Below are 26,760 nucleotides of genomic sequence, written 5' to 3' on the forward strand. Positions count from 1 at the left end.
AATTCCTGTTTTTGCATTGTTAGGCTCAAAATATAAATAGTGACCCTCGTAATCAATTTGAATGCATCAAATACATGGGGATTTACAGACAGTTGCCATTAGGGCGTTTCAATTCGGACACCCTGTACAAAATTTCAGGAGCACAGATAGACCATTACCCCCCCCCCCCCGCATTGCTGGTCCAGCTGCTATGCCCCTGGTCGTGGTGTAGTATTGATTGATCACACAACCTTCACAATGGACAAAGGGGTACGCAGGACTTTCGAAAGGGTGGTATAACTAACTAACTTTCTTAAACCCGAAGGATTATGGCTGTAGCAACACAAGCCTTTCATCTGTCCCTATCCTGGGCAAGATCAATCCAATCTTTCCCATCCTTACCGATTTCGTCTAATCCCTACCTTATCCCCAATCTTCGTCTTGAGTTACGTATACTTTTTTTAGTAGTTAATTCTTACTTATTTTGCCATTGCCACCTTTTCCTGCCTTTGACGTTCTATATTATTATTATTTTACTGGGTCAGAGGCGGGTTATGAACCCCACCAACTTCACCGAATTGGGTACGCCACTAATGGACAAAATTGAGAATGCGTTTCGGATATGAAATAAATATCGGCTTTGAGATATTTACTATTTAGCAGATATTTTGGATCATGTCTTGGTATGTCCTCAATAACATCCCGCAAAAAGAAAACGTGTGTTGTAGAATGAAATTGGAATGTGGAATTGCTCATTAATGTCTCATTGGCCTGGTGCTAGACTTCAGTGCGAAATGGAAATATGCGTGACGCACCTGAATTTCGTGCTGTATAAAATGAAAGAGTTAAGTTGCTCACGTCAGAAAAAAAAGAAGATGAAGTGAGAAATCATGTGTTGATGCAACTGTTTAGTGTTTACTACCGTTAAAGATAAATTTTATCGATTGAATTGAAATGGTGAATGCAAATATGATCATATGCCACGAATGAATGACAATATGTAAAAACGATACTTAAGCATACAAATGTACTAAATAACCGTATGTCAAGGCACTCCTGTAAGTAGTAGCATAGAGAAATTACTGCTAATTGAAATATGTATTGAGTATGACACAACGCTTAATTACGTAAAAGGAGGGTACAGAATAGGATTTGGAGCTTTTATCCTCATGAAATCCCTATATGGGAGTACATGCTACACGGACACAAGGTAAGACTGCAGAATATGGGCTGCTTAGGAGGAACGCGGTTCATAATTTTTTGGTAACGTTTTGTAGTTAGTAATCGGGAAAAGTAAGTTTTAAGGTGCGGAATTTTTTTTTCTTTAAAAATCCAGAAAAACGTGTCCAGGTTGGGTGGTATTGAAATTGTAGCAGTGAAGGAAAAGGCATATTCCTGCACAAATCTAGTGAAAGCAAAAAATGCCTTTGTTCTTAGGTAGCTAGGTTTAGTTCACTTAGCCTAAATAATAATTAGTCATTCTATTTATGCTAATGAAACCTAACCTAACAGGCCTAACCTAACCTTGTAGGCATTCCTCGAAGAAATAATGAAAGAAACTGTGCGTAAACAATATGGACACGAACGAATTGAGAAATGCATTGCTTTTAGTAGCTGGAAAAACATTTTTCACTATTTATGCTATTGGAACCCAACCTAACAGGCCTAACCTAAACTTGTAAGCATTCCTCGTCTGAAATAATTAAAGAAACTGAGCTTTTGTGGGTGGAATCCGGAGCGACAAATCAACTCGAATGCCGCAAAACGAATTGTCTCACTTATTGCACAACACTTGAGTGCGTAAACAATATGGACGCGAACAAATGGAGAAATGCATTGCTTTTAGTAGCAGGAAAAACCTTTTTCACGCGCAATAATATAATAGTAATCGCAAAAGGAACACCGGAAAATGGAAGTAGAAGGTACGTACTTTCAGGGGATATAAATTTTGTTCGTCTATTTGGAGGGAAAAAGCAGCCCATGTTCTGCAGTGAGACCCGGACACAATTTCCCTGTTATAAATTTCCTGTGGATACGATGCGTCTGCCCACCATAAATGTGTGTGAAATTTTGCACTTGTTTTCAACAGAGCACTGATTCTAAAACTTTCTGGAATCTGGGAAGAGACGGTTCCACTGTATTTGATTATTTTGTGTCACTTGGCCGATAAATGTGTTTACGCCAAATACAATTTGCACTTTCCATTAAATGTCAAGGCATGTTGTTGCAATAGTGGCAAAATTTTGGATGTTAAACATGCATATATGTATCTGAATCATAATTTAAGAAAGTGATGTGATGCTGAGAAATTATCAAACCTACATACTAGCCACAACCCTCTAAATGAGCAGCTAGAGAACATTGGCATTCAGTGAACGGGTTGGGTACCCTATTCTACACCATCGAATTTTCAAATTCGTTATGAAGGTTATGTGATCCTAATTGTGAATTTTAAAAAAATGGAGTGCGGAAAAAAGTATTTACGACTGTACAGGCATTTAAAGTTGAGATTTTGTCCTTTGAAATTGTTGAGTCCAAATTTCCCACCGATTCCGGGCTCCGCCCCTGGGGTAATTGACTTACCGGTAACACTTTACTATACCGGAGATGGATTTCTTCAAATTTACAGGAGAAAGTACTTCCGCAAATCATTTTCTGTAGCGTTGTTGATGTTCGGGAATGTAGTTTTGATCCATTTTAATGTGAATGCATGTGGTTTTCTACGAAAATCTATTTCTGACTCGCTATTGCTGTTGCAGCCATTTGCTTTCTGCAGGAGAGCACAATACGCTCTCGTATTGTCCGTATATGCTAAATTGAACGAAAGGAGTGCTAATGGAACCTAACCTAACAGGCCTAACCTAACCTAGTAGGCATACCTCGTCCCCGTGATGGTTCATGGGGCTATCATGAATTTTTGGGCTAATGTCGATGGTTTAAGGGCTACCCGTGGATGGTTTGTGGGAAATAAGGAACAACAGTAAGCACTCGTTAATGTAAGAAATAGACATTTTCGTTAGAAATTCATTATTTCACCTAAAGAAATGTTCCGCAATGCAGAATAGTATATTAGCAATGTAAAAAATTGCGAAATAAATCATTGATAGGTGTCTCCGGTATAGTAAAGTAGTACCGACTTACCGCCCCCTACCGCTACTACGGCCCCGCCTTTATCTATAGAGTCCCTTTTAAAGTCATGTTAGAAATTGGCCGGAGTCACCTGCCCCCAACACTATTTCTCACGGTTTTCCGCATTGACACATGAAGATACCAAAAATGAAGGCTAAAATTAAACCTAAGAAGGTAACTTACCTCTTTTTACCAAGGCCAGGCACTGAATTGCAGGTCGAATTTAAATTTGTAAGTCCAAAAATGAAGTAAATCCTACGTTGAAAGTTTTTGTTGTCCTTTTCCACAGAATATCACCCTCCACTCCCTTCCCATCATAAAAATAAGAAGTCGCAAATTATCCCATCCCACAAGTCGTTTAGAAAAAACAACTCTCTCCTTTACCGCCTGCAGTTGCCAAAATGAAATAATTAATTCCAATTTCTGAAGTCGCATAAATGAAATCCAATGTCTGAAATGTCCAATCTGCCAATATATCACACAAATAACATATCGCAATCGCAAATGTTCCCATTGCACAAGTCAATCATAAGAAGAAAAAGAAAAAAATCAGACGTGTGCCTGTGACATGAATCCATGATCCGAAATCTTCAGACTTGCGCCTGTGACATGAATCCATCATTCGCCATCATAGAAGTTCTGAAAAACATTTTTGACGTTACGCAAGGAATTTTAATTTTATAAAAAACGTAAGTTTCGTAGCACGTAGATCTAAAAAATTAACTTCCACGCTATTTGCAAACACTGTTTGTTATGAGGAACTAAATATTTTCACAAAATTATTTGAAATGTGCCTGAAATCGAGGGTGTAGAAAGGGGTACCGGAGCCCAGTGAACTAATATGTTGTTTCACTTATTAATTACATGCAGTGCATACTGCACATTTTTATTTTATATTCCAAACATATTCATATGTACTATTTCCCTTTGTTTGTTTCAGTTATTGTGAACAATGTTATCTGTGGCAGAAGACAGTCCAGAATTCTTGGAGGAAGTAGGGAGCCAGCTTCAAGAAAATCTTGAAGATGAAGTTGTCAAGGAAGTGGTTAAGACAGGCACTGACTTACGTCAGTATTCCCGTCAAATAGAGAAAGAACTTAAAGAAGTGAGTATATTAATGGTTGAGCACATTACGTACCTTACAATGGTGCCTAAGATAATGAAGTTTACATTTACTACAGATATAATGGATATTATATTTATACTAATGGCACTGTACCCATACTTATGTAAAATATATTATATTATCTAACTAACTGACTAACTCTCTAGCCTTCTTAAACCCGAAGGTTCATGGCTGCAGCAACACAGGTCTTCCATCTTTAAATTCTTGTTGCAGGTTCGTATTGAAACTGCATGTACACTTCTTGGTCATGCTTATTCACTGCTCTACAAATAACTGAACACACACAAAACAATACAACCTCTGACGTGAGCTAACTTAAAGAGTAAACTGCTGTCTGTTTGAATGTTCCTGACGACAATTGAACATTTTGATTGCTATGAAATACTCGAAACTCAGTCCATCTGTTTTACCACAGTGTTGCAGTGACACTAGTTTAAGAATTCCACTAACTAACTCTCTAGCCTTCTTAAACCCGAAGGTTCATGGCTGCAGCAACATAGGCCTTCCATCTGTCCCTATCTTGAGCAAGATCTATATACTCTTTTCCATCCCTACCGATTTCCCTTAGGTCCATCTCGATGTTGTCCCTCCATCTTCGTCTTGGCCTTCCTACTGGTCTCTTACCATCAGGTTTCCCAACAAGAATCCTGTAAACTCCTCTTTCCTCTCCCATTCGTGCCACATGGCCTGCCCACCTAAGTCTTCTTGATTTAATTATTCTAATAATATCTGAACATGAATACAAATCATGTACTTCTAAATTATCAGGGTGGCGACAGACCTGGAAAACCTGGAAAACCGGGAAAAGTCAGGGAATTTGAAGTGTCAAAAAAAGTCAGGGAAATGTCAGGGAATTTCGTCTTCATTGACTTCGAACACTCTTTTGACAAAAATTGTTATAACTCGGGCACTATGGGAGCAATCTACTTCGGATAACTTTTGTTTTGCAGCTAAAACATCAGCGCATGCAACGGTGTACAATTTAGAACGCCGAACCGAGGAAAGGGGGCTTGGGGGGCACGTCGCCTGAATTTCAATGGGAAAAGAACAAAAATCTGGAGTTTGCCCCCTCTTCTCCCGCTATTTTGGGGAGAAGGTGCAAACTTTAGTATTCTTTTCAAAGAATGGACATTTCTCAACAGAATGAAACATGTTTTATGTTCTTGGGTGCCATACAAGTTGAATAATAAGCCAAAATGTGATTTTTGTTTTACGAAAAATAGGTAATTTGCATTTTTGGAGGAAAATTGTTATAACTCGGGCACTAAGGGAGCAATCTACTTCGGATATTTTTTTATTTTGCAGATAAAACATCATAACATGCAACCGTGTACAATTCAGAACGCCGAACCGAGGAAGGGGGGTTTGGGGGGGTGACCCCCGAATTTCAATGGAAAAAACAAAAATCTGGAGTTTGCTACATTATTTTCAAAGAATTGACATTTCTCAAGAGAATGAAACATGTTTCAGGTTCTTGGGCGCCATACAGGTTGAATAATAAGCCAAAATGTGAAACTGTTTTTTACGAAAAATAGGTAATATGCATTTTTGGAGGAAAATTGTTATAACTTGGGCACTATGGGAGCAATCTACTTCGGATAAGTTTTGTTTTGCAGCTAAAACATCAGAGCATGCAACCGTGTGCAATTCAGAACGCCGAACCGAGGAAAGGAGGTTTGGGGGCAGCGACTACCGAATTTAAATGAAAAGAAAAAAACATAAATCTGGATTTTACCCCCTCTTCTCCCGCTATTTTGGGGAGAAGGCGCAAAGCTTGGTATTCTCTTCAAAGAATGAACGTTTCCAAAGAGATTGAAACATGTTTCATGTTCCTGGGTGCCATACAAGTTGAATAATGAGCCAAAATGTGAAACTCTGTTCGAAAATGTGGCATGGATATGTTGCGGAGAGGGGGGAGGTTGGTCATCAATATGAATTTCCCAGGCTTTCTCCAGACCTGTGTCAGAGTTTCCACCCAAACATAAGAGTATGAAGGTCCAAAAAGCACATTCATTTCGTAATCAGCACCATGATACCATATGGTATCATCGGGCCAGTACGACCTTACTCTGATTATGGTATCATCGGGGAGCAAAGGTTAAGCCTCTAAATATTACGTGGAAAATGCATTGAATTAACATTTTTTCTTGTCCGTATGGGAGTAGTAAGGGGACTTGTTAACAGATGGAGGGAATAAGAGTGGGTGGTGCCGTCCGATAGTTGTCGGACGTCGTAGTAAGGCATTTTGTTGGGCAAACTGAAGGAACATGGAAACAAATAGGTTCCATTGATACATACAATTTTTGTTGAATATCACCACCCGGCAAAGTATGTCACTACAACATGCGACAGAAATTGCATGGACTGCAACATCAACAAAAATCGCATGCATAAACAAGAAGAGCTTTAGACTGCAAATATGCTGCTGGAATTTTGTTACTCTTCTGGCTCACTTCACCTTATTGAATGTAGCAGTGCTTACGAAGGTTTTCTTTCATCATCCTGACGCATTACTGGTTTCGCGCAAGTTAACATACGTTTACAATGACATTGCAATATTCTTAGATATCAAGAAGAATCCAACCAAACGGGATATATATTGAATACTATCACGATAAAGTACAAAAAAACAACTGCATTGGTGAACGTTATAAAAATTGGCAAGTGCATGCTCCCAACCGAAAATTTACTGCAACATTAGTATTGCAATGAAATTAACGCCACTCTCTGTCCTGTCTGTTTAAAATCGAGAGAGATGGTCTTAAATCTCTCACTTAGTGAAGTTAATGTCCAATATTATGAAATAAAATACTAATAATAAATACGTAAATATTTTAATATCATATTTACTCGAATCATTCATTCATAACAGCAAATCACTTCCTTCAGGAATTGACTTTTCTTTGCCAGCCCTGCTAAATTTTCACTTTCCATCTACTGATTTATACGAAGGGTGGCCAGAAAGTAATTTCCAATTTTTCGCAAATGCCAAAACCGTGAAAAATGATAATTGCTGCGAAATTATGTTTAGGAATGTGCAGTGATGTCTGGACACATTTTTCGGCCGTTCGAAATATCGAAATAATGTGAATTTGGCAAAAAAATGCGAATTGTTGGCGTTTTTAGCGATTTTTTTTTAAAAGAAATGTCCTAAAACAACGAAAAATTCCATGAAATCTAACATCCTTGTCTTTTCTAGGCCATGTTGGGTACATAGAACATGCAAGTTTTCCAACATTTTACTCAAGAGTAAACTATAGAGTTATACGTACATGGAATAATTCCGACAGTCACATTAAATCATTTATTTCCCACGATTTTTTCAACTTCTATCAAAACCATTTACATCACAGAGCAAAGTGGCAGGGTTCTAACAGGAGATCGAGTGCGTATCTACCGTCACACGGGAGCCACATCTTCAGTATTTGTCGCACGAGATATGTTTTGAATAACCAAGCTAAGTGCGCACTATTGGCGAGTAATAATGGAGCTCAGTTGTTAGGGCATCTGACTACTATGCGAGAGACCCGGGGTCGATCCCCTGCGGGGGAGAACCGGGATGTTTTCCACCTATTCAAACTGCTCCGCCGCCCACCTAGCATCATATGAAGCTGGTACCTTTAGAAAACTTTGAGGGATAAAGGTAGCCAGTAGTGTGGTGCTGATCACATCACCCCCACCTTCAGCCGTGATCAAGAAAGTGTGGGGCCCTAACTCCACACCAAAATTCCATTATCTAAAATCCTTACCTTAAAATTAATAAAGGGGTATGGAAAATAACTTTCCCAAAATAACTTTCAAGATATCAAACTCTCGCGAAGAGGCGTAAGCCATGTCACTTACAATTAAACAGTAGTTTAAAAACATCATGAAGGTATAATTTCAGATATTTGCCAGAAAATGCACTAAAATGAAAATGTGAATTTTGGGGAAAATAACACCGTATAGTAAAAAATAAAAAAATAAAATACACCAATTTGAAAAAAAATAACAAAATATCAAGGTCCCTACCGATTAGGCATAAATAAAACAAGAATATCAGTTGTAATTTATTGCATTAGTAACAGTGAGTCCTAACCTAATTTTCGGCATAATCACCACCGTTGTTCTGGCTTGTGTCGTAGCATGGCACTAAATTTTGTATGCCCATGGTATATGTGTCTGACAGCAAGGACTGGAACTATGTCTACCGCAGTGTAGCTGTCAAATCCTTGTCCTGCCAGAAACCTCTTCAGTTGAACAATGAGATGAAAGTCAGTACATTCAAGGCCAGGGCTGTACAGGGAGTGGTCTAAGATCTCTCACCTTAAGTGATGCAAAGGGCCCGTGTGTACTCAGCTGTATGGGGTTGTGCACATTCGATTGGCCTTTTATGAATTGTCTGCACCATCGTCTGACCGTACTATCACTCACAACGTCCGGTCTGTACAACTCACACGATTGCTGGTGGCTCTGTGCCAAATTCTGAGCGTGCAATGTAGGCTACATCACAGTCGGTGGGAGACTTTATGAGAGCTGCAATCTTTAACCTAGAACTGTCCTAAACCGGCTGCATTGCAACTGTACCAGATTACAGCTACATGCCACTTCTTCCTGCCTGCATTTGTGTGTGTCGCTCTCCGGCCACTAGTGCTGCATACAGGCACCATTGGAGCTATTTCAGGATGCCCCTCGTATATGAACTTTCAAAAGCTTTTATTATTAGTGTTTTCCTGTTTTAATGTGTTGGTTTAAGTAAATCAGGTACCTATACAATGCAATTCTATAAATTCCATGCGTTAAATTTCTAATACTTACATACCCTTTTCGTCAGTATTAATGGTATAACTGCATGTTGTCAGTTTCACAGCACTTCACTTGGATATACTGTATTGAAGCAGAAATCCCATCGATAATGTAAGGAAATATGACACTTTCTTTTGTTCGATTCAGTTGTTTCACTTATATGCAAGAGTTGTTTGCGTTACATACAAGAGAGAAGTAGCTTTATGCATCGAAAAATGAGTCCGCACTCATAGTTTTTGCAAGCAGAGGGTTCCAAACCTCAGTGGAAATATCAACATATAATACCGAGAATGTATAGGGAGACTGATAAATTACAAATTGTATTTCTTAATCATTCACTCTTCACTCTTATCTCATTTAGTCTTAACTTTAAAAATAATCAAGTATTTTATTTTAAAACTTACTGCGTATGACAAAATTCCATAATCCTTCCTTAGCTTGTGAATTGTAATAATTTTCCAAATTCACTATTTTGCAGTTTGAATTTAAATCATAGAGAATAGAGAAATTAAGTCAATTTAATAGAAGATAATATTGGTACTTAGCAAAACCATACGTGGATCTGTATGAGTTTATTATTTCCATTTGCAAAAACATCGATGTAGTTTAGTTTGTAAATGTCAGGGAAAAATGTAAATTTTGTCCTGGAAAACCTGGAAAAGTCAGGGAATTTAATTTCTGCTTGTTTGTAGCCACCCTGATTATGTAACCTTCTCCACTCACCTGTCTCCTCATCCCTTTTAGGCCCAAAGATTTTCCTAAGGATCTTATTTTCAAATACTCTCAATTTATGTTCCTGTTTCAATGTAAGGGACCAAGTTTCACACCCATATAATACTACAGGCAAAATTACTGTTTTGTATATTTTAACTTTTAGTTTCTTAGATATTAAACGAGAAGACAAAAGTTTATGAAGAGAGAAGTAACATGCATTTCCTGAATTAAGCCTACTTTTTATTTCCTCTTTAATATAATTTTCATTTGTTAATATTACTCCTAAGTATTTGAATTTGGAAACTGGTTCAAACGAGTTATTATCAATAATTAGATTTTGATTATTACCTAACATTTGGTTTCGGCCTGTAAGCATATATTTAGTTTTCTCTTTGTTAACTTCCAAACCTATCTCTTTAGCAGTTTTGAAAAATATTTTAGCATTATTCTTAATTGTATTCACATCATCCCCCAGTAAGTCTACATCATCTGCATATGCTAACAACTGAGTCACACCATTTAATTTTAGTCCTTCTTTAGTTTCTTTTACCTTCCTAACAGCATATTCTAAGGCAAAATTAAAGAGCAATGGAGATAATGCATCTCCTTGTTTTAACCCATCATGAATTGTAAATTTGTCAGACATATTAATACCCACACGAATTTTACTTTCTGTTTCACTGGTGCATATTTTTATCATACTAACAAGCTTCTTAGGTATTCCAAACTCTACTAATATATTATATAATTTATCTCTTTTGACCGAATCATATGCTTTTTTTAAATCAATGAATAGCTGATGGACATTTTGATTATATTCCCACTTTTTTTCAAGTGTCTGTCTGATGTGAAAAATTTGATCTGTAGTTGATCTGTTGCGTTTAAATCCACATTGATAATCCCCTATAATTTCATTAGTATATGGGGTTAGTCTTGTTAAAAGAATGTTAGATAATATTTTATATGTTGTTGAGAGTAGAGAAATTCCACGGTAATTATTGCAGTTCATTTTATCACCTTTTTTAAACACAGGAACAATTATGGATTCTTTCCACTGTTGAGGGATTTCTTCTTTATTCCATATTAAACAAATTAATTTATGAATTTGACATATTAATGAATTTCCACCATATTTAATTAACTCAGCTGGTATTAAATCAATGCCAGGTGCTTTGTTATTTTTTAGCCTTTTAATAGCATCTTTAACTTCAGTCAAGTTAGGTTCTGGAACTAAAGGTTCTGCTGTGTGTACTTCATTCACTTCTGATTTATCTCCTACATGGACATTTAAAAGGTCATTAAAGTAGTTCTTCCATCTATTTAGAATATCGCTTGTGTCAGCAGGAAAATCACCGTCTTTTATCTTTTATCAAGTTTACTTTAGGTTGCCACCCCTTTCTAAACTCATTTACACCTTTATATAAATCTCTGATATTTTTATTTTTGCTGTTTGTTTCAATTTCGTTAATTTTGCTTTTCAAGTAATCTCTTTTTTTACTTCTAAACGTGCGGTTAACTTCTCGCTTTATTCTATTATAATTGTTTAGATTTGTATCATCAGAGTTATTTAACCACCTAAGTCTAGCCTGATTTCTTATTTCTATTAGATTATGACATTCATTATCAAACCATGGCTTACTTTTTCTTGGTTTATGGTATCCTATACTTTCTTTAGCTGCTGATTCTATTGCATTACGTATGTGCTCCCAATTCTTATTTACGTCTGTTTCATTTATATTTTCATCATCATTTAAATCCTGCAAAACATGAAATCTATTTGACAGTTTAATTTGGTAATCTTTCTTAATTCTTTCATCAGTAAACTTTCCTGTATCAAATTTTAGAACTTTTAGATTTTGTTGCTTATGATTTATCACTGAGAGTCTTTCTCTTAATTTAGCAATTACTAAATAATGGTCACTGGCACAGTCAGCACCTCTATGTGTACGAACGTCAATTATACTATATAATTATAATTATATAGTATATATTATATTATCAGTTCCTTATATCGGAGACACATTAAAATCGGATATTTTGTGTTTGGCTTGGTTCGTACTTAGCAATTGCATATTACGGAACATAGTTCAAGGTGCCATTATGCTTTTTACACGAAAACAAACACTTTTTCTACTAAAATAACCCATTTTTCTAAGTGCTAAATGCCCGTAACAGTGCGATATTGCTTGCTTTGCGAATGATATTCCGGCTTTTGTTTTAGAATATCAGGAGCAATTTTACAATACTGGGAGTTTCTCCAATTTGTTTCAAATTCGACATACTCACTAATTTTGCCCTCCTAATTATGAATCTGCAGTTAAAATTTGGCATTCACGCGTAAAAATTACAAAATAACCGAAATTAAGTGGTCTGCAATGGGCACAATTGCTCATTATTTATCAGAAAATTTTCTGTTTCAAATACCTAAAGAAACGATATATACACCCCTGAACAATAATCTGGAGCGCAGAGAGAAGTATTTACGAATGTATACCTGTTTAAAGTTAAGATATTGCCGTTTTAAATTTTTGAGTCCCAAATTTCTCACCGTTTCCGGGCTTCGCTCCTTATCGCAGCCCCACCTTTCACTATAGAGTCCCTTTTTAAGGGCATGTTAGAAATTAGACGGAGTCACCTGCCCCAAATGAGCGTCAAATTGCAACTGCACATTCATGATTACAAGACCAAAATTAGTAAGTATACCGAATTTGAAACAAATTGGAGATATTTCCGTTACTGAAAATCAACGTAACCTATCCTTACCGTCAATGATTCGTTCAACAAACATACAATGGACATTATGCAACATGCTATTTTCTCACATACAAATGAACGCTCCGCAACTGGTATAACTCGGCACAAAACTCTAGGAACCGCACCGTTGCCAAACTTACCCCTATTCGAAGCCGCATTTCACAACCTCTTCTCCCTCCATATCCTCATCGTCAGTGTAAATAATTGCACCACCTTAACGATCTTTTCACTCCTTCCCTCATCCATTCTTCCACGATCAATGATCTCCAAGTGACAAATTAACAATGATTCAAAGCTGTAGACAGCGTAAGGAATACCGATCTTCAATTGTTCACATCATCAAATATGGCTACCATAATAGTGTATCGACAATCATATCGTTAATAATTGCACATAATTTTGCAATTTCTATATGCCAGCGCCAATTTTCAACTTGAGATTCATCATTAGGAGGCCAAAGTTTGTGAGTATCTCGAATTTGAAAGTAAGCGAATGAACTCCCCATATTGTTAAATCATACTGAATATCAGTGTTTCCAACTACATCATGCAAGAAAATTGCTATGTTCCATGAATTATTTCAAGTCACGAAGCATGCACAGTTTGGCTGGTTAGGTTAGGTTAGGTTAACAGTAAAAAACAGTTCAGCAGTTTAGGTTAGGTTAACATAGTAAAAATTGAGAGATTAACTTCCCATTACGTTAGAGTAGGTTAGGTTAACATAGTAAAAATTAAGAGATTAACTTACCATCATAGCATCTTTTGGATCTTTATTCCATGGCCGAACTTCGCTTCATCTATTTCGACAACAACTCCTTGACCTCCTATGGGATGAAAATTTTGAGTTACCCATTCATCACAAACCTCTCTGCAAAAGTTTGACCAGTCAACAATAGTTTATCTACTCATCTCTAATTCCTCTTCTATTACAGCTTGTCTTGGGTAAGGCAGATGAAGCCAGAGATTGCAAAAAGTTATTATCTTATCCACCAATAGCTTACTGGAACCTATAAACGTGCCATTTCTGCGGAACAATTGAATCCGCACGGAACTTTCTTGCGACGTAATTTACCTTTTCCCTCGATTCTCTTAGAACAAATATACAACCAATTGCCATCGTGTCCAACGTGCAGCTTACATGCACTGCCACATTTTGCACAAACTACTTCTTCCTTCACTATGCCGTGTAGGATTGTAAAATCCAAGGAATCTTCTACACCCAATAATAACGTCACGTCACATCCAGGACATGCCATTTTCTCGTAAATAAAGGGCACGTTTGGAAACCCTTATTCTACTGGTGACACTGCATGACTATCGACGCTTGCGCCATCTGCAGGTACATAATGGAAACAACGGCATAATGTTGTCGCTTCACACAAAAGGCAAGTTCATTAGATGAAATTTTATATTGGACCAGCAAATATCAGTCTATCCTTACTATATAGTGGATGCCTTATTTATGTGTATTTTTGTCATTTTTAAATATAAATTATTATTATTATTATTGGAAGTTATTATGATGCAAAAACTATATGCCAGCATTATGCAGTAGTGTGTAGTATAGTGACATGATAATTTTTTGTATATGTATTTGCTATGTTAAATTTTCTGGGAGAATTGGGAAATTTACACATGTGTCAGATTTAAATTTTGTAAGAATTTGTGGAACAGTTCACCCACATAAGTAAGAACCTTATGTATTTTTTATAATTTGTATTTCTTCCGTATTGCAGGTGGAGAATAAATCTATTCAAGACTACATCAAAGAAAGTCAAAACATAGCAAGTTTACACAATCAGATAGCAGCATGTGATAATATTCTTGAGGTATGTGCATTGTTAATTAAACCTGAAAATTAAACTCCCAAATGCCAATACATATCTGAATTGTGGTGAAATTTTCACCTGGTTGGTGACGTGCCAAAATTATTTTTTTATTGTAGTTTAATAACTAAGTATAAACCGTTTGGTTGAGTGGTCCTCCCAAACAGGTTTCAGCTTTTTATTTGAGAAATCTGTGTGTGATTACTTTTGTCCTCAACGTACCTGCCACTTTGATTCAGAGCTGTTTATGGGTAGAACACCCATACGTTTCGTGATTGAGGTTTGATTTCTCGGCTTCATTTTTTAATAAGAACCTCACCTTCGCCAGCTAAAGTTCTCTTGTCTTCGAGTTCTCAACCTTCAACATGTTTTGAGCCTTACATCTTGGTGTGCTGATAGAATGGCACTGTTCCGTCTGTACCGTTCTCTATATCAGGTCGAAGCTCAATTATGGATGTGTGTTTTCTATTCGTCTGCCCATCCATCTCGGCAATACTTGACAATGTTCATCACACTGATATTTGTTTGTGTTCCGGTGAATTTTGTACGAGTCTAGAGGCCTCGGAGCCATCACTGCCTCTATGTAGACAGTGGCTTAACTACCACCTACATCTATGCTTGGTGCCTTCACTTTTATCTTTATGAGAAGAGCCGGTCTCTTCCACTGTCTGTGAAGATGTGTTTTTAGCTTGACCTTACCATTTTAATGTGTTATTTGTCTTATGCAGGTCTCTTTGCATTTTTAACCTTTCCCAAGGGATTTTTTGTACCCTCTTTTTTGTATTTAAGGAAGGTTTTCTGTAATAGGATATTTCCTTGTATGCTTTGAAGGATGCAAAATGACCAAAATTTGTCACTCGTAACTCATATTCTAGTTTAAATTGACTATTTTGCAGGTTCGAGGCTCCTGAGATTTCAGCCTGTGTATGGGACCGGTGCCCACCCACCATTGTGAGGAAATTTGGGATCTATGAATGTGTAGAATAACCCAGTCATAGAAAAAATACAACAATGACTGGGGGTTCATCATGCTGACCACACGTCTCCCCATAACTTGTTTGCATTATCTCCCACTATTGGTTTAAGTGCGGCAGGCAGGTAGGCACTGGTCCTCATAGGTTGTTACACCATGCATTGTTATTCGCAGTAGATCAGTTATAAAATTGTTTCATTTTCTACTTCTACGTTAATTGTGGAAATGTGGATGAATGGTGCAGAGATGAAATATATGAATGAATAAACAGAATGAAATGTACATACCGACGGCTTTGTAGCAAGGAAAGTTTATGCAGAGATCATTGATAGCGCTCATTATCTGTGTAGGTAACGGTATAGTTATTAATTAATTTTCATTACCAATATAATTCTTGGGCCTCCCCATGGCGCAGTGGTAGCGTCATTGCCTTGTAATCAAGGGATCCCGGGTTCGATACCCGGTGGAGGCACAAGTGGTTCGGATCCCACTGTAAACTGTAGGTCCAGTCCCGATTAGCCTTACTGTGCATAAAGTGGACTTAAAACAGCAAATCCAATATAATTCTTCATGTCATCTGTTGGCAAGAAAAGGAATGAATAATCTTGTATGTATGTTAATTTGATGCATAGTTGCAAATGTGTAACTTTATTTTTCCTTACAGCGAATGGAGTCCATGCTGTTAAGTTTCCAGTCAGACTTAGGCAGTATAAGCAGTGAAATCCTCTACCTTCAGAGGCAGTCGGTAGCCATGAGTCAGCAGTTGCATAATCGCCAAGCAGTGAGAGGTCAGCTGAGTCAGTTCGTCGATGACATGGCAGTCTCGGAAGCTCTTATCACGTAAGCTGTAGAAATGTCATTATGTGTTTCTCTTTCCCTGAATAGTGTTTCCGCCAATAATCTTAATGATTCCAGGGTAACAGTTCGTTATATCGGAGACACATTTCTTCATTTTTACATAAGAAACTACTTACGGAAATGAGTTTCTCTAAGGATTCCAACGTTCGTCGAGGTATTTTCTTTCATCGTGGAATCTATTTAACCGGGAAATCATGTATTTTTCAAGAGAAATATCTCACCGACGCACAAGTGCCATTGCTTCGCTACGTGAACTGGTTGCTGCATACGTTTGATGACATAACCCCTGTCAGTATTTCCAACCCCTTTTTTTAAACTATGCTTGCCTAACCTAACCTTATCGGAAATGGTTCGTGGGGCTAGCTGTCAGCTACCCGTGCATGAACACGTGACCAACACGATAGTAGGTATTTTTCGGTGAAGAAGGTTGGAAACACTGCATACCTACAATGCAAGTCAACCTCTGCCCACCATATTGTGTGTTACGGAAGCGAAAAAAGGAATAACAAAAACTACTCTCTATGTGAAAAATTGTGTTTTTCTCGTGTAAAAAGCATAATGGCACCTTGAACTATGTTCCGCAATACGCAATTGGTAAGTACGAACCATGCAAAACACAAAATATCCGATTTTAATGTGTCTCCGATATAACGAACTGTTACCGATTCCAACAGATAATGATGCTAGAAAACGTATATATTATAAACTATATGCATTAAATCCAAAAAAAATATTCTATATCAAGTCTACAAGAGTTTTGTGTGTGTGAATACTGTATTATATTCTGCCAATATTTTTCCGGTGTTATATTATTTCGTAAGGTCTGCAAAACTGCCACGCAACAGTTTCATGGGAGTCTTAATTATCCTGGAAATTATGCAGAATTCAAAGTTCCCATTTATTTTCCACCAGTAATGGGCGAAAAACTGAATTTTGTGATTTACCAAGTAATTTCATATTTTTATGGAGTTATTGAATATTTTAAAGCAAAACTCTTGCATGCATATAATTTATGTGGAATACTTGCACACTAATAACTTATTAATATGTTTACAACTTTGTATTGTAACAATTTCCAAGTATCGCTATCAGTATCAATTTATGCCTATGCATGAAGGTGATTTTAGTGTATTGATTTGTATAATTATGCACAATATTTACACCGGCTTGAAATCCTTGTAATATTAATTAGTTACTATCTTTTTTCAGTCATATATTGGATACTCCTGTCACAGAAAAGGAATTTCAGACACAGCTGTCTATTCTCAATCACAAGATAAACTTTGTAAAAGAGCAGAGTTTCAAAGGTTTAGTATTTTTCCATATTTCCTTACATTACTCTTAGTAGCAGAAAGTATATTTAGGAAGACAAATTTCTGTGTTTCCTTTTCTTTCACAGTTGGCAACTTATCAGAAATCATAAACTCCAGTAGGTACGTAGAAAGTGTAGTCTTCATAGAATTACCTTAAGGAAAGGAGTGACAATTTCGCACCAGTTATACATTTATTTCAATATCATCGGAATGGGCACTGCTACTAAAGAAAACCCCAACAGAATTTGAGAGTATGAATTTCTCTCCATGTTTCAAGTGGAAGCATTTTTTAAAGTTGATTATTACTCCCATGTAGACTATTCCTTATGGAGAATCAACTTCAACGTATCCTTTTTCCATTTATGTACCTTTCTACGCCACTGGATATTCGATATTTCCAAGAAAAAAGTAGGTTTCAAAGGGGATGGGTGGCGCTGCTATTACCGTTAACTTTTAAGTGGTGATAATTTATTCTTAGTTTCAACCGTCTAGAACTGCCAGTATCACCCATCTCAATGATCCACTGATGGTCATAGGAAATTAAGTATTCCCGGATACCAATATTATGTCATCTTCACATCAACCATGGTGCTATAAAAGAAAGAGGGGGTGCGGCGATGCAGCCAATATAAGAATATCACATGCAAAATGTATATTTATGGAAAAACTTGGTCTATGTGGGCCGGAGCCAGTGATGGCACTATAGTGGGGCAGTTGGGTGGGTGCCCCAGTTCACAGCCAAGCAATTGCAAGAAAGATCTAAGTTGGCAACAGTGCTCCCTGTAGCCACAGAGAGGGAGGCCTAGCGGAAACCCTTTTCTCATGCCCTTAAGAGCCAGTACATTTGTATGGTCAACCAAGTGTAAATACAATTTACTTTGCCACATCACTCATTCAGATTTTTCCTCCCTCCATTCATTCAAGCTAGTTAAGCAAAGGCTGCTTGCTGCTGAGGGATTTGAACCATTGAGAAATGTGCCTCCACCAAGAGTCAATCTTGGGAAGTCGTGATTACATTTCAACTGTGTTATCATTAGGGCCTGGGACTTTAATGTTTTAACATATTTTTCATTTGGCTTCGGATCTAATATTGGGGTGAGATCTTTACATATCTGATGAAAATTAGCCGAAATAGACAAACTTGACAAAGCATATTTTGACATATTTCATCAATTTTGCGTTTTTACAATATATTTCTTAAATTTTGTTGTAATAAGACATATTTCTGTATAATTTCGCAATTCTCTCGCACATAATCTGTTATTTCATATTTTTTCTTCGTAGCTTTAGCACAACTTATAGTTCATATTGTCGATGGCAGGATATGGAAATTGCTGAGGAAGAAAGGTGCCGTCTTTTCTTAGCACAGAACAATAATACCCCACTTTTTTAACCTGCCGACAATTGATAGCCATGCAATCATTATTGAGGAAAAATATCGTCTCTCATTGTTGCATGGGAAGTGAAGAAGTTTCGTTCTCATTTCTTTGCCTTTTTCGCTTTTCACAAAAATCAGTCAAAAGTAAAAATAACATTCGGTACATTACAGTGCCTACTCCACATACTCTATCGGGCATGGGAGAAATTCGAGAGTACTGTTGTGCATATTTTTGACTTTACTGGGAATATTTCTGCATTTTCTGACATGACATATTTTCCAATTTATATGACATAATTACATACATATTTTACAGTTTTATCGGACATAATGTCCCGGGTCCTACTTATCATTGTCCTTGTGTGGGAGCTCGGGGTATGAGAACAGGATACTTGATAATTCTCTGAGTGTTAGTGACAATGGTGTTACATTAGCATGCAACGTTAATTGGATATTATCTATTTTCTAGTGCTTGTAACTATAATCATTTTAACCCTATCTTTCGAGGGGATATCTTCATCTTCATGTGAACAATTTATTTTTGTTGGTGGGTGATGATTGAACCTGTGACAGTGTTGTGATCATACTACAAATCTGGTGCACTTTTCCACGGTGCCCCTCAAATTTCTCTACTAATTATTGCTCCACTTATGCCACTATTTCTATTTCCTGAGGAGAAGGGTCCATATTTATTTGAATTCTTCACTGGGTTAACCTACAGGGTTTTGGGCCACTGCTCTTTCATTTTCCTCAGTATTCAATTTGGTTCTTTGCGTAGTACTGTAATGTTGTGCCATTGAATTCTATACGATTCATTCCGTGAATGTTTGGTTATTTTCGACCTTTCTATTTCTCCTTTGCGTACGATCTGCTTGTGTTCATCTATCCGCTTCTTCAGGGGGCGGGAGCCTCCCCGATGGTGCAGTGGTAGCATCGTTGCCTTGTAATCGAACTGTCCCGGGTTCGATACCCGGTGGAGGCACATAGTGGTTCGGATCCGACTTTAAACTGTAGGTCCAGTCCCGATTAGCCTTACTCTGGACTTAAGACAACAAATCAATCAATCTTCAGGCGGCATGGGTACCTGTTCTCCTATGTATGTCCAATTAATATTCTAAGGATACTTGATATATTGTAATTTTATTTATTTATTTATTAAACAAATAATGACACAGAACATTGTTCTGTTGAAGCACACATACATAAATTGTTTTGGAGTCACTAATTACCTCACTCCCTCCACTGAGCCTGTAGGGCACTTTTGAATGAATGCAGTGATATATTGTTTATATCAAGCCGTGGATCATTTGCTACTACTTCATTATAGTTTTTGGCAATTTTCCGCTTTGCGAATAGCTTTACATTGTTTGTTTCAAATTTTAGAACATGAATCAACCCAGGTTCTGGTCTGGTTCTCATTTGGGGCACACAATATTGCAATGCAAACCCTATAGAGTCTCTTTTGTTACTTGCAATTTTATATAGCATGCTCATGAAGTTTAGATTAACCCTTTCTTCCATATTTGTTTTCTTAACCCTTGAGAAGGATGCATACACTGTGCAATGAAGCCTTGAGCAAATAAAGAAGTTTAGGCTGTAGATGTACTCTTCTTGTTAATAATACTGATCCACAATCAAACATATTAACAAGATACACCTGTTTTATGTTTGATAAGCTTACCCTTATTCACTTACGTGAAATGTTACATTCTTAAACCTCGTTTCCCGCATCCATCATGAATTACCCTTATGTTCTGGATGAACAAACTTTTTTTTGTGACTATGATTGGTAGTCTATTCAGATAAGAATAATAGTAATGCTCCATTTCCAAATATGGATAAAATGACAGCTGGGCATGCAGTGAACTGAATATTCAAATCAAATCTATGGATTGCCAGATATTTTGAAATTGTATTTCATGGCCATGCCTTCCATATGTGCCACTGTTATTCTTTTTACAACAATAACAATCCTATTTTATTTTTATCATTTGTTTGGCATTTGAAAAAGTCCAATGTATGTATTTTCCAATGTTAGTAGTTATCTTGATCATGTAACAAATCAGAATAAATATTACAGTTCAGATTGGTATGGTGTGATTATTTTTTTATCATCAATTTATTATGTTAATGTATTTTAGATGGATTGGTAATATTTATCAGTGTTTCATTTTCACTACAGAGGCAAAGTCATGTCAGGATGTCAAGGACATATTAGAGAAGTTGAAAGTTAAGGCTGTGGCGAAAACTAGAGCCTACTTGCTGGAGCAGATCTACAAGTTCCGAAAGCCGATGACAAACTACCAGTTTACCCAGAATGCTATGCTCAAGCATAAGTAAGTACCTTGATCTCTTAAAATTGTTTGTATTGAAATGCAGGCAGTAAAAGTATGACATGGAAGCTGTGAAATAAATGTTTTTAGGTTTAATTAAATGTTCTTAATACTTATGAAAAAATTTCAATATGCTGACCAAGGCAGAAATTTATTTTATTATAAAATATAAATTAAACGTAACGTTCCAACCTTCTAGCAAGGTCTTCTTCAGACTATGTGCCAAGTACAAATGTAACAAGGTACAAGAACAGGACGATATATATGCACAAAAATACTCCCCTCCAGACTATTAGAATGTTACATTCTAGTAGGTGGCTTTCCCTTGTCAACTTTACTTTCACCTGATAGTGAAAGTGGTTGGACTCTTTATCTCACGCTCTATTTCCTTCATTCTTTTTCCTTGTTCTCTCCTCTTTCTCTCTTGTCCTTTCCACTCTTTCTACCACCTTCTTCCATTCTTTATTTATCATAAGTCCCCCATTCCAGTTCATTGTGTCTTCTTCACCTTTCTTTTCTATTTCCTTGGCCTCTTTCCATTTTCTGACTAGCATTCTCTTCTCCCTTCCTATCTGCTTAGCCTCATCCTACTCTATGTCATGCCCTGTTTCTCTCGTGTGTTTAAATATCACATTTCTCTATCTTAAGTCATACATCATCCCTATGTTGTTTCAACCTGTCTTTCAGCCTCTTTTTCGTTTCTCCTATGTACACACTCTGACATTCTTTACATTTCACTTTGTAGATAATCCCTTCCTCTTCTCTGTTTTCCTTTTTCTTGTTAGCATTCTTTGCTATTCTTAAGATGCTTCTCCCTCCCTTCCTGTAAGTTTTAATGCCTGCTTTTCTAAGCACTTCGCATATCTTTTTCTGTGGTCTTCCCCATACTTCTTATTCCAAACCTCCTTTCTTTTTCTTTCTCTTTCAATTAGACTGTAGGAGGAGAGGATTCAAAAAATGCATAAAGGAGACAGGAAGACTACCAAGTTTGAAAGGCTTTCCAAAGATACACAAAGAGGAGATAAAGTTGAGACCAGTAATGGACTGCAGAAACAATATTTTGGAACCCTTGGAAAAGAAATTAAAGAAAGTTATTGAAGTGTTAGTAACATAGCAAGAGAGCAGAGCAGTTAAGAACAGTGAAACAGTGAACAAGTAGTGGACCACATAAAAGGACTAAAGTTGAATGAGATGAAGACGACAATGTTTAGCTTAGACGTGAAAAGTATATTCCCGAGCAACAAGAGGGGATACGTTTTAGACATTATTAAAAAGAGGATGGAAAAAGAAATTATAGGAGAATGGGATAGTAAAAGGGTAGTGAAGGTGCTGGAAACCATTTGGAATAACGGTTACAGTATAATGGGGGATAAAATAATGTTAATGAGTGAAGGACTGAATATAGGTTCTAGCCTAAGCCCAGCATTGGCTGAATTGGTTATGAATGAATGGGAAAAGAAAGTAGTAGAAAAAGGAGGTGACAAAATGATTCTGTTTTGCAGATATGTGGACGATTGTTTTGGCATATGGAAGGGAACAAAGAGGCAGCTCGACATATTTGCCAAACAAATACAAGAGGAAGAAAAAGGGATATTATTGGAACTCGAAATAGAAGAAGACGACAAGATAAGCTTCCTAGATATATTGATGAAAAGGAAGAGAGGACAAGAAATTGAAACCGCTTGGCATCGGAAGAAGTTTGCAGCAGGGGTATTCTGCCACAAAAGAAGTGATGTAAGAGAGGTGACAAAAATAAATTTTATAAAGAATATGGAGGACAGAATCAAGAAAATATGCACAAAAGGTGGTGAAAAAGAAGGCAAAATAAATAGCCTATGGAAACAGCTGGAAAAGAATGGCTATGAGAAGGAGGATAGACTGGACATAAACAGAAGAAGGAAGAAAAGTGGCAGGGGAGAATTGGAAGAGAAAGAAAAAGGAGGAGGTTTGGAATAAGGAGTATAGGGAAGACCACAGAAAAGATATGCAAAGTGCTTAGAAAAGTGGGCATTAAAACTTACAGGAAGGGAGGGAGAAGCATCTTAAGAATAGCGAGGAATGCTAACAAGAAAAAGGAAAACAGAGAAGAGGAAGAGGAAGGGATTATCTACAAAGTGAAATGTAAAGAATGTCAGAGTGTGTACATAGGAGAAATGAAAAAGAGACTGAAAGACAGGTTATAACAACATAGGGATGATGTACGACTTAAGTGAGAGAAATGCGATATTTAAACACACGAGAGAAAATGGAAAGAGGCCAAGGAAATAGTAAAGAAAGGTGAAGAAGACACAATGAACTGGAATGGGGGACTTATGATAAATAAAGAATGGAAGAAGGTGGTAGAAAGAGTGGAAAGGACAAGAGAGAAAGAGGAGAGAATGAAGGAAATAGAGCGTGAGATAAAGAGTCCAACCACATTCACTATCAGGTGAAAGTAAAGTTGACAAGGGAAAGCCACCTGCTGGAATGTAACATTCTAATAGTCTGGAGGGGAGTATTTTTGTGCATATATCGTCCTGTTCTTGTACCTTGTTACATTTGTACTTGGTACATAGTCTGAAGAAGACCTTGCTAGAAGGTTGAAACGTTACGTTTAATTTAAATTTTATAATAAAATAAATTTCTACCTTGGTCAGCATATTGAAATTTTTTCATATCATGGAAACAAGGCTTAATGGTGTTATAATCTTAATACTCATTTGAAAGCAAATAGTATTGAAGAGTATTACATGTAATATAGAAGAAAATATAGTAGAACCTCAATTTTACACTTTTCAAGGTACCAAGGTGAAACAAACTTAAACTACGGAAAAATTTTATAACATTTTTTCTATTGGAACTATCAAAAGTATAATGCAGAAAAAATTAAATTCAGCTAATGTAAAACCAGGATTCCATTATATTTTTTAATTCCAGTAGAACCTTTTGAATTTTTTCAGTACTAATGCAGATATCTTGATATTTCAGCAATTCAATTTTTCTGTACATAATTTTGAATGCCAGATTATAAGCATACATATTGCATTGAAATATTACAATGGTAGTAAATAAAAATTTTACATTGAAACCATCTGTTATGCATATATATTAACATTAAAATGTCAAGAATATTACACATTCCTCAAGATATCCAGTGATCACATTAACATGAACCAGAATCTGTGATAAAATTGAGAAAGTGAACGTTTTTATGAACAACATAAATGTAAAATTTCTACAACTGTTAAACCTTATTGTATTGGTTTATTTCAGTTCTGTTGTTGCGGAGCGTTCCAACATGAACGCGGGGATCTTAAATAGGGATGTAACTTGCCCCTCCCGATTAATACTGTTGATGGTAGAGACAGCCCTGAACGGGCCAGGTACAAATATCTAACTTAACATTAAAATAAACTCATGATTCGGTTTAGACTGATGTGAGCAATGCGAATGGCAGATAAGGGTGTAGGATAGCTTACCCTGCTCGGTTTAGAAAATAGCCCAATAGCTCCTGCTTCTCCGATGATTCCAAGTAAAAAGACCTTGTGTCGCTCTCATGCGCACTTATTTAAACCCTCGCTTGGCCTCTCGTCACCTCTAGCCAAAGACCAGTGTTCTTACCATTTCCTGTAAAAAGCTTATCCTTTTTTACCATTTCCTGTAAAAATCTTATCCTTTTTTACCATTTCCTGTAAAAAGCTTATCCTACACATTTCTGAGCAGAAGCTGACAAGGTCTGCCAGGGTCAATATTTCTGAAACCGAATGGATATGCTACGATTGTGTGGGTATCACAGTATTTAATAAAATCTATAATTTTTACAGTAGAATTAACATTCATGGATATATTCCAGTGTAGATGGCAACTGCAAAATTATGTACTTGCTATTAATGGATTCTAAATCAGTGTATTGTTTTCATTATTTACCATCACCTGCTTCGAGGCAGAGTTGTCAGTGAAATGTGCTATGAATTCAGAGGTCCCAGGTTCAAATCTGGGTCAAGAGATTGTTTGTCCTACTGCCATTCATCATCATTGTTGTAATGTAATTAATCCACGGGGGGGGGGATGACAAGTGATGTAAAATAACCACAAATAGAAATAGTTAAGTCACCATTTGCAAAAGTATCAATACTGACTTATTTACGATACATGAAAACTGTAAAAGTATAGAGCCTTAAATTTTATGAAGTTGGTTTTGTTGCAAGGAATACAATTATATTTTCCTGTATTGCAGATTCTTCCTTGAATTTCTTCTATCAAATGAAAGAAACGTTGCAAGGGAAGTATGTGATGAATATGTAGACACAATGAGCAAAATTTATTACTCCTACTTCAAAACTTATTCAACAAGGCTTATGAAATTGCAGGTAAATTACCTTCAACTTGTTTTCTGATATGTGTATATGTACTTGGGATTATAAGAATATTCAGTTGAACATGGTGTGAATAACCTTTCCAGAATTTTCAGTTGATTTCATAATATATCACGATGATCAAACATAACCCATTTTTTGGGTTATTACTAATTCTAATACTAATAATTAGGGACGTGAAGTTTTAGTTTTAACGATAACACCGAAAAGTTGAGGAGCGCAAAGTAAAGTGTTAAAAATGTATTTGCGTGGGTTAAGGAGGCAAGTTTTTGATGATTCGGAATCGCGAAATTTAGCAAATTACTCCATTTTTCAGAATAACACCGAATTTACACTGTAACGCGAGAAACTCAACGAAATATGCACTGTAAACTGGGCTTAACACTTCTTCTGTTTTAAAAAAAAAACAGATGCGCTATGACATTTGTCCATTTCTAGTGTAGCTAGTGAAAGTTCGATTCGAAAGTCTGTCATGCTTGATGTATTTCAGTTTGGCGCAGAAATGACTGACAATGATTTGACCTCGTCCTCAAATAGAACTAGCCACGGGGATCTTCTCAGAAGGGAAGTTTTGCAGGAACGAGAAAATTTTCAGGGAGAAACACCTGTTGTGTAGGGAGAGCATAGGGGTGTGGATGCATGTTTGTACACCAAACGATATTTTGAGGTGTGAGAGGGATTTTTTGGCATTGTTAGGGAAATTTCAGTCAGTCAGAATCACTGAAGCTGCATGATTTGTGCAGTGTCTTTCATTTCCTTCTCCTTCTGTGCTGTACTCCGCAGAATCCCAAAGTCAGCAGTGAATGCATTAGTTTGCTTCTGAAAGACTTTATGCTTCAGATAGAACTACATTATTTTATAATCACTGAATTGCAAAATAACATGGGGGCGGAAGGATTCCTTGATTAAGCGCAATGCAAGTGAGAGGCTGTTTCACGACCACTTTATGCACAAAAAGGTTAATCGGTAATGGACCTACACTTTGTTGAATCCGAACCACTGTGGTGCCTCCACCAAGTATCGATCCCGGGACCACTTGATTACAAGGCGGTGACACTACCACTACGCCGTCAGGGAGGCCCGAGAACAAAATTAAAGCGAGTCCGGCAACTTTCTGGTCTCGTAGGCTTCGAGAAGCTTAAAAGAAGGAAAGAAGACAAGGAGTACATCGCACTTCGAACGGTGGAAGCCTTTGTTAAAGCAATCTTTCCATTAAAGTGAATGAAAAAAAACTCCTG

At 36.8% G+C, this 26,760-nt stretch overlaps 1 protein-coding gene across 1 annotated transcript in view; it reads left to right on the top strand.

Moving 5' to 3' along the window:
* Positions 1-849: 849 nt before the first annotated feature.
* LOC145983138 (vacuolar protein sorting-associated protein 52 homolog) overlaps positions 850-26,760 on the top strand; it is a 59,136-nt gene continuing 33,225 nt past the window's right edge. The window contains exons 1-7 of the mRNA XM_083116415.1: positions 850-1,037; positions 4,049-4,213; positions 14,223-14,315; positions 15,950-16,125; positions 17,353-17,450; positions 21,017-21,170; positions 25,384-25,516. Coding sequence (XP_082972541.1) covers positions 4,061-4,213; positions 14,223-14,315; positions 15,950-16,125; positions 17,353-17,450; positions 21,017-21,170; positions 25,384-25,516 — 807 coding nt within the window. The 5' untranslated portion in view covers positions 850-1,037; positions 4,049-4,060. The remainder of the gene's footprint in view (positions 1,038-4,048; positions 4,214-14,222; positions 14,316-15,949; positions 16,126-17,352; positions 17,451-21,016; positions 21,171-25,383; positions 25,517-26,760) is intronic.

This window comes from Lepisma saccharinum, unplaced genomic scaffold, assembly GCF_977018435.1.
Source record: "Lepisma saccharinum unplaced genomic scaffold, izLepSacc3.1 HAP1_SCAFFOLD_694, whole genome shotgun sequence".
In the NCBI taxonomy this organism is placed as follows: Eukaryota; Metazoa; Arthropoda; class Insecta; order Zygentoma; family Lepismatidae; genus Lepisma; species Lepisma saccharinum.